Source organism: Gobio gobio (genome assembly GCF_949357685.1).
Source record: "Gobio gobio genome assembly, chromosome: 2".
Lineage (NCBI taxonomy): Eukaryota > Metazoa > Chordata > Actinopteri > Cypriniformes > Gobionidae > Gobio > Gobio gobio.
The window spans coordinates 40,736,221-40,749,458 of NC_137098.1; the positions used below are offsets into that span (position 1 = coordinate 40,736,221).

Below are 13,238 nucleotides of genomic sequence, written 5' to 3' on the forward strand. Positions count from 1 at the left end.
TTGAAGAAAAACATTCTTTTTAAAACGTTTTACTCCAGAAGCACATTCCAAACAGTTAATAGCCAATTGCTTATCACAAGAGTCAAGTGTTTGGAGCAGTGAAATGTTTATACATATCTAGTATTTATAGAAATTGAAATGCATGTACGTACACTGAAAAAAGTTTTTGTAGGATTTACTCTGAAAGAATTTTCACTCAGACATTGCTAGTAAATTTCAAAAATAATTACAAAGCAACAGCAAGTAATACATTGAAATTCTGAAGTAGAAACACTGAAATTAGATTTTCTTGTGAAATTTTTTTACAGTGTTCTGTTGTCTTGCAGGTCCATGCTACTATTCTGCTCCTTCCATAAGCAACATATTTTACATACCATTGCAGTGCAGCAATTGCATAAAATTCACGACATGTGCCAAAAATATACTAGTCATCCTCAGGAGAAACTGTATCTGTCCAGTCTGACTGACCCTTCAGTTAGTAGACAGTTTCCGTGGGATAGAAACAAGAGGGGGAAGAAGAGGGTGTCAAAGTTGTCATCAACATGTGTGTTCATGAGGACATATGTTTATGAGTGTGGTGTGATGCTAACTGTGTCTGTAAAAATGATCCCATTTCGAGACCCCAATTGGTGCTGCTATTCCAACCCTGGAAGAAACAGTCCTGAAAGAGTTAAGACATGACGTCAAACCAATTTTACCCATTAACACTTCCATATGAACTCTTTCAAACCCAGCTAAAGTGCACAGAGAAACATACAGTACACAGAGACAGTGCAAAGTATATAATCGCTCAGTAGGTATTTTTTGACAAACTCATTTTGGTCGTTCAGAGACTGTATGAAAGTAAAGTACTATTATGACCAGAGCAAAAATCTAATTCATGATTACATATGATCATTTATGCTGTGCTCATTCCCACAAAAAATACCAGCAGTCACGTTTTGATTCTACAGTTATTTAATTAAATTAAATCTTAAATAATCATTAAAAAAAACTGTTCTCAGCACAGCAGACAGCATATCAAATAGATGTGCACTTCATATTTACGGTGATTAAAAAAAAGCTCTTTTCAACATTCACTGGATTCACACACAATTTCTTCATTATTAATCTTTAGTAAAAATTGATTTTTCAATACCCTCAATCTGTATTTGAAAACAGTGGTCAGTTGCAGATCTACGTAGACTATAGTTTTACAAGTTAGCAATTTTCTTTTTTTTCTTCAGTACTGGGGCCGGTTGCATAAACCGTTAAGACTAGTCTTACAAGTTAGACATACATTTTTTTCTTTAAGACTGTTCATAATTTTTTTAAATCAGTTACATAAAAACATAGACTGGCCTAATTTGATAAGAAAAGTAAGACTGAATGCCACTTGCCTAACTGCTAGTGGCTCATACTAGATCTTAAGACACTGTCTTAACATAATGGCTTAGTTTATGCAACTGGCCCCAGGTCATAACTTTTTAAGTCAGTTACATAAAAATGTAGATTGGTCTAATTTGAATCTGAACAGTAAGACTGATTACCCATTTACTAACTGTTGGTCAGTCTAGTTCTCATAGTGGCTGTGATAATGCAACTGGCCCCAGGTTTGTTTGGTCAGCTGTTCGATAAGAATGATGACATGGCCCTTACTATTTTCAATGGCCGAATGCGCTAGCAACCAGATCCCCCAAACATACTAATAGATTCTCAAAGAGGATGAGATAATCCATAGATTATTTGCATGCACTCTTTCTGCAGCTCAGATATAGGCAGGTTGTGACAGATGTTCTGATATGACCACAAATGTTTCTCAGTGCCATAATTTGCCATGACACAACATGACATTTCAACAGATGTCAAAACCCTAACCGTCAAAGACCCACTGCTGCAATATTGCAACACTTATTTAAAACAATTAAATGAAATATATTTGACCAAATATGGGTAATAACTGCACACAACACTATTACTAAGAAGTAATATATTCATTTTCCAACAAAGTATTTGACCTGTAACATTTGGTGTTGGTTCCCATCACATTTAGTGATCAAAAATCTGGGATTTATCATCCCCCAAAATATCAACCTAAATAAATTGGAGACAATTTTGAGACAGAGCTAAAATGCAGCAGTGAGTGCAGTGGTCAACATTTTACTGTATTATTCTCACAAAGGAGTCCAGCCCAGTAAATCGGATTAATATTTGACATAGCCCAATGAAACTTTAGAGAATGTCAGATTGCTGCTCTCAGATACAGATACTGAAGTCTTCTAGCTTACAGGGAAGTTTTTTTATAAAGGTCAAAGCAAGTACACTATAAGACTAAAATGTAAGTGGCGTGGAGGAATATACCTGCATCATCAAACTTATACAGAGGGCCAATAGGTTTCTCTCACGTGCATGTATTCAGATTTGAGCCTCATGACTTGTTGGCCAGGCTTTTTTATACTTTATTAGTATGATGTTTACTGAGTTTGGTCTTTTAATATCACAGTCGTATATTGAGCCACGTTAAACTTTTTCATTAAATGTAATTTTTTAGTATCATCTGGACTTGAAATATTTGATATAGTTTGGATTTCACGAGTTGTATCTCAGGATACATTGCCCTATTTAGGTATAAAAAGGGCCAAAGAAAAAAATGATAATTTGCATTATTGTTATATGCAAAACATGCTGCATGTATGACATGTCCAAGTGTCCTAAAATTGAGGCATATACATCTCTTATATATTTTTTCACCGCAGAACTGTTTCGTCTTCAAACCCAGGTGTGGGAAACCCCTTGAGGTTCACTGTCCTGCAGGGTTTAGCTCCATCCCTTATTAATCATATAATGTAATTCATGATACAACATTCACATTTCTAAGTAACCCCGACGACTTTGGTTAGATTTTTTCAGGTGTTTTTTTCAGTGCTAAACTCTGCAGGACGGTAGCCCTCCAGTAGCAGGCTTGGACACCCATGTTCTACTTCTACCATAAAATGAGCTGTGGGAAACTCTGCAAGAAAATATCTAGTTAAAATGCAAAGATGTAGTCAACTAAATGTAATAACATCAGTTTTACAAGTGAATATTACCATTTGCACAATAAAAAAAAATCAAAATACATTGAAAAGGGGCCCTGAGTTCAGGAGGGCTTATAAGGATCTTGTCTAAGACCCCCCCAAACCACAACCCACAATACACCCATCACCCCGGAATGCACAATAATTTAATAACCAGTACAGGGGGCCCAGTTTACCTTGAGACACTGCTCTACAATGTCAGTAATGTGGATCATCCTTTTTAATACCATCATCTGGCAACATATCTCAGGGACTTAGAAATGTGGTAAATAACACCATGATCAACATGACTTAATTTTCTATTTCAACATCTTAAGACAATGTTCATAATCAAGACTAGCAGGTTTACTGCATTTTTGCAGAAAAAAAAAAAAAAAAAAAAAAAAAAAAAAAATATATATATATATATATATATATATATATATATATATATATATATATATATATATATATATATATATATATATATATATATATATATATATATATATATATATATATATATATATATATATATATATATATATATATATATATATATTTATCCCGCCTTCTACAAGAGACTAAAGAACATGTATTCCGTGGTGCACGTTTATGCTGCCTTCACGTGCTCTCAGAATTATCGTAAATACGAGTTTCCTAGGAAAAAATTCCACATGAACGCCCTCACATTTTGAAACTTGAATGCAATGAGCTCGTAATCACGACTTCAGTAATCGGAATGACCAAATTTCCGATAGCACGTGAAGGCAGCATTAATGGGTAACTTGAAAAATAGTGAAATGTCTCTTTAACCATAGGAGAGAGGGAGGGCGAATAAGAAAGCTCTTCGTCACGCTGTTTGTATAGGAAGTAAGCACTGGAATGACCTGACACACATCCTGGACTTTCTCTGACCATGTAAATGTGTAATTTTTGGTCAAGCAAACCACAGATTGTTTCACAGCGTCTACATATATGGAGTATATCACACTGCAGGAAAAAATCGAGACAGAACCACGAAAGCTGCTGTCGATTAAACAATTCCAGTATTAGTACTGAACATTGAAAAGGCAATGTTGAAGGAGTATCTGGGTACAAATGCTTGCTCTAGTGTTGTTGTGCACCGTTGCTCTGCAATGGGATCATGTCAACTGCCAAAAATCTGTTTATGGGTCAAATACACACCTCGTTCCTCTTGGCAAGGTCTGGAATTCAGACAGACCTGCAGAAGAAGTTACACTGAACCGCAATGAAGACGAGGTGAGCTAGACCAAAACCTCTCTTAAATATACGATCATAAATTACACACACACACACACACACACACACACACACACACACACAAAAACACGACACCCCTTTCGTTCAGTATTCGCATGTGCACTCAATAACTTCATAAATAAAAGTGTAATCAATGTGACTAAATTCTGCGTTATATATTTTCGATTTATGTGGCGCTTTTTGCTTTTGTACCACTGTTTGGCAGTGTGATATGGTGATGAATCTGTCTGCCAGTCAGAGATGTGAGTTTGTGAAGAATAACCCGGACTGTGCTTCAGATGAAGGGTTCATCAAATACCCCTGGGTCACCTTCTGTCTGTTCCCACCAAATCTGTTGCCCCTAGTCATCACACTCTATGTAAGGACACAATTAGCTCAGTCACCAAACTTACTGTTTACTTTGAAACTGTTCACATAACCAGATAATATTGTGTAAGTTTATTTGTGGAGTGGGACACATTTATGTTTACATATCCTACTAAAACTAATCATTATGCTTCAGTCTAAATTGTAATTTGTCATTGTTATGATGGCATCTTTCTCTCCTTCTCTCTTTTCTTCCCGTCAGGTAGTCTGGCTGTTTGTTTTATTCCTCGTTCTCGGGCTGATTGCATCAGACTTGTGAGTTTTGTATTTGAGAAAATATTGTGAGGGTTATTAATCGACCTGCACATGCTGTTTGGTGATCACAGCTGGCCCTGTCTGAAAGGGACATTCTTTATTCTGTGGAACAAAATAGACATTTTGAAGAATGTTACTATTGGACAAAATAAACACTGAGACATATTTTATGTTCCACATATTCCCAACATACTTGGTACATAATCGTTGAATTGTAATAATTGAGCCTGGCTGAATTAGGTATAAGTGCTGGTTCTGTTTGTGTAATATTTACTTTTAGAGTGAATATGATTTGCCATGTTTGTAGGTTTATGTTGTATTCAATTTGCATTGTGCATTTAATTTGATAATTAGGGCTATCAATTGATTCAAATTGGTAATAGATTCAAACTTAAAAATAATAATTGCAACACTTTGGAAACATGTCTAATTATGTGATCTCATAGCAATATCAATAGAGCTGAGTCTATGGCCATGACCTAGGTTTTACTTCCCTATTTACTCATGTGACCGAGACAATGTCTTTCTTTTATTTGGAGAATTTTGAGTTGAATCTTTATTACCCTCAAAAAGCTTTTTGAAAATACTTTTTGAAAATAAAGCCAGTGTAATTTTTTTTTACTTAAATGCATGTGGCTTATAATGTGTATTTTGATTATATTATATTGTTTTTTTCCCCCAGTTTCTGCCCAAATCTTTCAGCCATTTCCTCCTCACTAAGACTGACTCATAATGTGGCCGTATCCTTTAAATGTTTGAAACATGGCAGAACCGTAATTCCCAGATCAGCTGATCCTTGTAATTTGTCCTCATTTTGCAGAGGTTGAAGAGGTTAATTACTCCTCCTGTGTACTTCTGCTTTGTCCTTATCATCCACAACAGTGATAAATTCCTGAGTCCTGGTGTGAAGAGAATGTGACAACAGGCTAGACAACTAAACATATCAAACAATAAGTCTGTAAGTTTGTCATATGCCAACAGTGTTAGCCAAGGCGTGTTATTTTAGGTCATGCTTGTTTAGAGTCTAATCCTGTTTGTTCTTGAAGTTTGTGCATGATTAAGAAGAGCCTGTAGTGCTGTTTGAATCTTTAAAGTATGTGCATGACTGAGAGGTGGAATTGGGAAGGTTGTATTTTTTTCCATTGTTTTCCATGACGGAATGGAACAGGGAGTAACGTTCCTGGCACTTGGAAATGGGGCTCCAGATGTGTTCAGTGCCATGGCTGCTTTCTCTCGCCCTCAGACGGCTGGTCTTGCTGTTGGAGCACTGTTTGGTGAGAGATCAGTACTGTTAAACTTGCACCAAACATCCTTACTCATCTCTTGCATGTTTGTTTCACTATATTAGTGAGGGCATTGCATAGACTTCCATTGATTTTATATAATGTTTATGAAATTATCATCTAACCCAACCTAAACACAACCCTAACAGACAGTCCCGCTGCTGGCCTTCTTGGTGCCCTAAGCGTAATTACTTTATGGTGCCCGCGGTGGCGGCGTTCGTGACTTTGTAGAGCTGAGCGGTGGGTCTTCTTGTGGTGCCCCCTCAGCACTTGGTGCCCTATGCGTAGCGGCGCTGCTCACAGAAACATGTGCAAAACAATTAAATTAAAAAAATTTATAAGCCATTTTAAACTAGCGAGGACTAGTAATATATACTATATAAGTGAGGACATTTGTACCTCATAAGTATAGTTCTATTGGGTGCTGCAGAAATTACACACTTCACATTTAAGTCTTGTAAACAGATTAATCAACCATCATTTTTTATTTATTTATTTAATGTTGATTCATTGAAATGTTCATTAACAATGAATATAGACCATTTGTTGTACTACATGAATTGGGATATTTTCCTACGTTATTATGACACTGATATATTTTCCTAATACATTTTTTTTTTCATAGGGGCAGGAATCTTTGTTACAACAGTAGTAGCTGGGAGCATTGCTCTGGTTAAACCTTTCACTGTGGCATCCCGTCCATTCCTTCGTGATGTAATTTTCTACATGGCGGCTGTGTTTTGGACCTTCAATATCCTATACAAAGGCCACATTTCCATGGGAGAAGTCGTGGGTCTGATAACCGTTATTCATTTACACATTTATTCAGAATGTTTCAAAGTCATACCAGTTCAAAGTCTAAGATATTTCTCTCTCTCCTGCACCATTCTTTTTCTCTTATCCGCAGGTTATCTGGGGCTGTATTTTGTATATGTTTTGACTGTGATTGTGAGCGCATATGTTTACAATCGTCAGAAGCATCAGCTAAATGGATCGGCTCAGAGCTCAGGCACAGAACACGGTGAGGAGATGGCAGTCTTTGTCAGCACTGAGCACTATTATTCCCAAAACACACATTTTACCCTCTCATTACAATTTTTGAATGAGTGATCATTTTCTCTTTTAAGTTAATAATGTTTAAATGTGTTGTAAAGCATGTAACTATTTTTTTTTTGTTGAGTACTCGTTCTCATCCTAGCAAAGTCATTTTTTTGAAATTCTTTCTGAAATGTTGAATATTCATTGTATTTTGCCCTATTCACACATTCATATATACTGCTCACAATAATGCAAACTCAAAGCTCTGTAAGGACTTATCTAAATGAAGCAGTATTTTATTTTATGAAATAAAATAAATTATGTTTGACTAATATCAGTGATCATCACTGAGCAGAGATTAATGAGTGCTGTTCTTGACTTGTAGGAGAGATTCTCCCACCTGATTCATATAGAGAAACTCAGAGTGGTAGCATACAAGCACATGGTGAGTCACTTCCTCTCAACTTAAACTATGTTGGCTACCTTAATAGCTGGAGTTTCAGTGGGTTATGTATGTATGTGGTTGTTTAAAACTCCACAGACTTTCATAAATATGGGAGTTTTGCAAGTGTGTGTTGCCATCTGCTTTAGTTAACAGTGAAAAAGAATATTGCATCTTTAAGGAAGCTCTGTATGGTGTGAAAGTGTTGCTCTCTGCTCAGCCATTACATTTGATGTTTGTGTGCTTGATTGGCTTTGAAATGCCCCTTTTCAACAAGTTTCCTTCATAATTCAGACTATTGGTTTGTGTATGTGTGTGTGAATTTATTGCATGTATGTTTTTAGATGGAGAAGAGTATGAGCCTTTGCTGCCTTTATTTTATGAAATAAAATAAATTATGTTTGACTAATATCAGTGATCACTGAGCAGAGATTAATGAGTGCTGTTCTTGACTTGTAGGAGAGATTCTCCCACCTGATTCATATAGAGAAACTCAGAGTGGTAGCATACAAGCAAACGGTGGGTCACTTTCTCTCAACTTTAAACTATGTTGGCTACCTTAATAGCTGGAGTTTCATTGGGTTATGTATGTATGTGGTTGTTTTAAACTCCAGACTTTCATAAATATGGGAGTTTTGCAAGTGTGTGTTGCCATCTGCTTAGTTAACAGTGAAAGATAATTTAGCATCTTTAAGGAAGTTCTGTATGGTGTGAAAGTGTTGCTCTCTGCTCAGCCATTACATGTTATGTTTGTGTGCTTGATTGGCTTAGAAATGCCCCTTTTCAACAAGTTTCCTTCATAATTTAGACAATTGGTTTGTGTACGTGTGTGAATGTCTTGCATGTATGTTTTTAGACGGAGAAGAGTATGAGCCTTTGCTGCCTTACAATCAATCTACTGCTCAGATCTTCCTGAATGCAATTAACCCGGTGGACAGCCGGACCTGGAGGAGATGGCACTGGAGTGCCAAAGTCCTCAAAGTGATCAAGGTGAACATTTGAACATTTTATGATCACTTCCTGGTTCTAAATGAGTGGATGCTCTTCTAGGAACCTCTTGTTTAAAATAAACTTGTCCAATTGGTGGATGGTGGGAACTTTATTTGCATGCATGTGTTATTTTTAAAATCACCATGAAATCAAAATGTACAATTCTTTCATAGAATATTGCAATAAATATTAAAAATGATTTATCCATGCACATCATTATTTTTTAAATCCACGTGCCGTTATTCTTTAATCAAAATAACTTCCTTTTCTTTGATGACGTGCTTACAGGCGCAAGGGCACTGACATGAGATCACAGCAATAACAAACCACAACCGTCCAATCATTTCCCGATGGACAATATAGAATTTTGTTCTTGTCTGAGAAGCTGTTTCACTTGGATGCATCAAAATAGGGAATAAAAGAATATTGCATTTTTTTCCTGTCTGTCTGACTGTGTTAGGTGCCTCTAGAAGTGCTGTTATTGTTGACAGTTCCAGTGGTGGACACAGATAAGGAGGATCACAACTGGAAACGGCCTCTGAACTGCCTGCATATTATCACTGGGCCTCTGGTGTGTGTGCTCACATTGCAGTCTGGAAAATGTGAGTCGGCTTGTTTTTTTTTAACCATAAGACCAAACCTGTTTAACAGCAATCTCTTATGTTATGTGCACATGTCATTCCTATCATTGTGCTTTATTACACCTACTGCAGTCAATAGAACTGTCAGAGGAACTGAAATTCCTCTTGTATGTGAAAAGATAAATGCTGTTGATGCAGATAATATATGTAAACACTTCACGTTCCGTAAAGTGCATGTGATTGAAACAGACATTCTTTTTGTTTCATTCAAGATGGCTTATACCTCATTGAAGGAGAATTTCCAGTGTGGGTGCTTACAGTCTGCATTGGAGTCTTCCTCTCGGCCATAGTCTTCTTCACTACCACAAATAATCATCCTCCTAGATATCACTTTGTATGAATCTTCAGTTCTGTCTACTTTTTTAACTATGCTGCCAATATAAAGCTTCATAGCTCATGCATAATATGTGCAGTAATATAAACAACTGTTCAGAAGTTTGGGGTCAATTATAATTTTTAAACTTAAAAGAAAGCTTTACAAATGTTATTCATTTATTTGATCAAAAATACAGTAAAAGCTAATATTGTGAAGTATCAATTTAAATGAACTGTTATCTGTTTTTAATATATTTTAAAATGTAATTTAATAATAATAATTAATAAATGTCATTTTAAAATGTAATTTACTGTGAAGGAAAGGCTGGATTTTCAGCATCATTACTCATCTTCAATGTCACATGATCCTTCAGAAATCATTATATTATATAACAGTTGCTCTGCTTAATTTTTATTTTAGGATTCTTTGTTAAATAGAAAGTTTTTCTTTGAAATATATAATTTATTTTTAATATAAACATGTAACATGGATAAGTCTTGCTGTCACTTTTGATCAGTTGGTTTAATTTATAAAGGTATTCATTTATTTAAAAAGAAAAGAAAAAAATTTACTGACCTCAAACTTTTGAACTGCAATGTATTCTTTATTCATATTTGTTCTGTTGCTCTCTCTCTCTCTCTGTGTGTGTAGCTCTATTCACTGCTAGGTTTTGTGGTCAGTGCGCTGTGGATCAGCACTGTGGCGTCTGAGATTGTCAGTGTGCTGCACCTGCTGGGGGTGGTTCTCAGTCTCAGCAACACTGTACTTGGACTCACCTTGTTAGCCTGGGGCAACAGTATCGGAGGTATACACCAACTCACAACATAAAATACACACATGGCACATTATCTTACCATTATTTTTGGTCATAGCCTAGCCTGATAAGCCAGACCCACATCAAGATGTTGGGTCTGGGAACTCACCATTGGCAGGGCTCAATCCGAGGGGCGAGATAAAAGGTTGTCTTTCAAATTCCCTCTGCACGCAATAGGATAGCGCTACAACCAACCAGAGCAAAGAAGAAAGTGAAGCGGAGCTAGTTGATGGATTAAACACCGGATCCGGTCGGGAAAACTCCAAACACATCTTCCTTTCTTAAGAATGACTTAAGTTTTTTGTTCTTTTCTCAAAGAAAAGCTTAACTCCAAGTCTTCCAGAGTCATGGCCAAAGTCGATTCGAAAGACCGCTGTTCACCAGCTTCTTTGTTTACAAGTAGCACGCAGAACCTCCGCAACTCTGCCGTCATTATGCTAAGCCCGCCCACCGACTCTATACACGATGTGATTGGCCTGACCAGAGTTTGTTTTTTCCAACTAGCAAGCCAACGGAGAGTTGCTAGACTACCCTGGCTGCAAATTAGATTTGCTGCCGCTAGGGTGCGTCTAGATTTCTAGGCTAGTCATAGCCAATTCTAGGACATGAAGTGAAAGCAAAAGACATTTGCAACTACTAGATCTGGGGTCACCAACAGGTCGTCCGCAAGGACCACATGAGTTGCCCGCAGGTCTGTTCTAAAAATAGCTCTCCATAGCAGCTGCGTTCAGTCGCTTCCGTGTTTATTTAAGCGACTGAAGACGAATATATACTAGTGTCTGTAAATATTAACCTGCAAAATACTATTTAAATATTACTCCTGCATTTTCTGCGTCTGTGTGGATGGCGTGCGCGCGCACTCGCTCTTGTAATCTCTGCCGTGTGTAGTCTCTCTCTGCCGACACGAACACATAAACCGTCACTTCGTGAGAATTTACCGTTTCATTTGAGAAAACTGAATGCGTCTCAGTCAGCTCCTGGTTCAGTAGTCAGGGCACTGATCAGGATATAAGTCAATGGGCTGACTCCCTGATCAGTGCCCTGACTGAACTAGGGAGCTGATTGAGACGCGCACCCACTGTCATATCATGAACACAGACACTCAAAGGTTTTCACGGCAACCCGTCAAAATAAAAGTTTGGTGTAACGTGAAGAAATTGACTAAAGATTGTAGCCTACAGTAAATTTAGCTACATCTCTATGTAGTAATAATAATACATCTCTACTAATAATGATAATAATATTTATGAAATAAATAATGCTAATTATATAATTATTAATGGATGCTTATTTTTCACTTGATCTTTAATTTATAAACAATGTTTACTTTTAAACAGCACACAGCCTTTACATGTTTATGTATTATTTACTTATGATTATCATCATAAATAATAAACATTGATTTAAAAAAAAAAAAGTTAAATAAAATTAAAAAAAAAACCATTTTGCTGTGGTACAAAAATTGGTACAGAGTACCGTAAATTTTTTTTGGTATTGGTACTGACTACTGGAACTACTACTACACTCTTTCAGGTGTAAAACGGTTTGGATTGTTGTTAATATGTGAATTATTTAAGAGTTTTAAGTATTATATAACATGAGTAGCTCTCTGTGACTTTCATTTTTAAAAAGTAGCTCTCAAGTGAAAAAAGGTTGGAGACCCCTGTACTAGATTGTATTGTTTAATTATTTTGTTGCCACTGTTAAATACTAATTTATGCGTTACAGTAAAAAAAACAACAACAAAAAACAGATAGCTTTTAATATTTTAAAGGACCATGCACCAGTAGGACATTATACACTCATGTATTTACATCTGTTAGACTAGATATACTATTTTTGTGTTTTCACAGACTGCTTTGCAGACATTACTATAGCCCGTCAGGGATACCCACGGATGGCCATCTCAGCCTGTTTTGGGGGCATTATCTTTAGTATCCTTTGAAATATATGGTCTTTTAAAAGATTTCCTTTTTGTGTATGTGCTTTAAAAACTATATCAATAGCTTTAATCATACTATTTTTTGACAGTTTTATAAATATCCTGTTATATTTTACCCTAAAAAATCACCACAGAGAGCTCTTTGTATGCCTTTAACATTGCGTAAAGATATGCTGTTTGGCGTGGGTCTGGGCTGCCTGCTGCAAATGTTTCAGAATAATAACGTTGTGACGGTACGTCTCACACTCTATACACAATACCTCAGCTTTCTTCATATGCATGTTACTGAATGCTATATACTGGACAATCTTCTGGTGTTTACCTGAGAATATGTTGCAAGCTATTACTCAGCTGAATATTACAGTTTAGATGAGTGATGGAGGCTGATCTGTGTGCTGTGTTCTGTTGTATGGTCAGCTGGAACCAGAGGGGGTGCTGTGCTGGGTTCTCTCAGGAGCGCTGGGTCTGTCTCTGGTCCTCTCCTTCATACTGGTTCCTCTTCAGTGTTTCCACCTGAACCGAGTCTATGGCATTTTTTTACTGATCTTCTACATCGTCTTCCTCATCATCGCCCTCCTCACCGAGTTTAGAATGATCAAATTCTGACATCAGCAACACATTAACCAGACGGATGCAAAGATCTTTGGACTCTCATAGAAATATATAAGAATATGAATATTTTTGTAAGTGTACATATGTGTGTGAAGACCATGATCCAGCAATTACTGTACAGTTAAATTGTTTTCAATCAAATATAATCTTGAATCACGAGATTAAAATTATTAAAATATATTTTATTAAACAGAACACTTGCAAATATGATGTGAGGTTG

The 13,238-nt window shown here is 36.5% G+C and overlaps 1 protein-coding gene across 3 annotated transcripts; it reads left to right on the forward strand.

The window, feature by feature from the left end:
* The first annotated feature begins 3,896 nt into the window (after nt 1–3,896).
* On the forward strand, nt 3,897–13,225 carry slc8b1 (solute carrier family 8 member B1). Of its 3 annotated transcripts, XM_079803217.1 has the most exons (16): nt 3,897–4,298; nt 4,525–4,677; nt 4,888–4,940; nt 5,623–5,680; nt 6,109–6,214; nt 6,849–7,016; nt 7,131–7,244; nt 7,647–7,706; nt 8,163–8,222; nt 8,560–8,693; nt 9,154–9,295; nt 9,547–9,668; nt 10,302–10,455; nt 12,318–12,398; nt 12,575–12,639; nt 12,824–13,225. In XM_079803217.1, exons 1-16 carry the CDS (start codon nt 4,137–4,139, stop codon nt 13,010–13,012), a joined length of 1,821 nt encoding a protein of 606 aa, XP_079659343.1. In that variant the 5' UTR covers nt 3,897–4,136; the 3' UTR covers nt 13,013–13,225. The 3 variants fall into 3 exon arrangements, with proteins under 3 accessions (XP_079659343.1, XP_079659342.1, XP_079659344.1); XM_079803216.1 differs by having other exon boundaries at nt 3,900–4,298; nt 6,849–7,244; XM_079803218.1 differs by lacking the exons at nt 3,897–4,298; nt 4,525–4,677; nt 4,888–4,940; nt 5,623–5,680 and adding an exon at nt 5,843–5,898 and having other exon boundaries at nt 6,849–7,244.
* The last annotated feature ends 13 nt before the right edge of the window (nt 13,226–13,238 follow it).

Coding starts and splice junctions, on each gene's coding strand:
- slc8b1 (XM_079803216.1), top strand. CDS start 4,137: ATGCTTGCTCTAGTGTTGTTGTGCACCGTTGCTCTGCAATGGGATCAT. Junction 10,456..12,317: donor CTGGGGCAACAGTATCGGAG/GTATACACCAAC, acceptor GTGTTTTCACAG/ACTGCTTTGCAGACATTACT. Junction 12,640..12,823: donor AGAATAATAACGTTGTGACG/GTACGTCTCACA, acceptor TTGTATGGTCAG/CTGGAACCAGAGGGGGTGCT.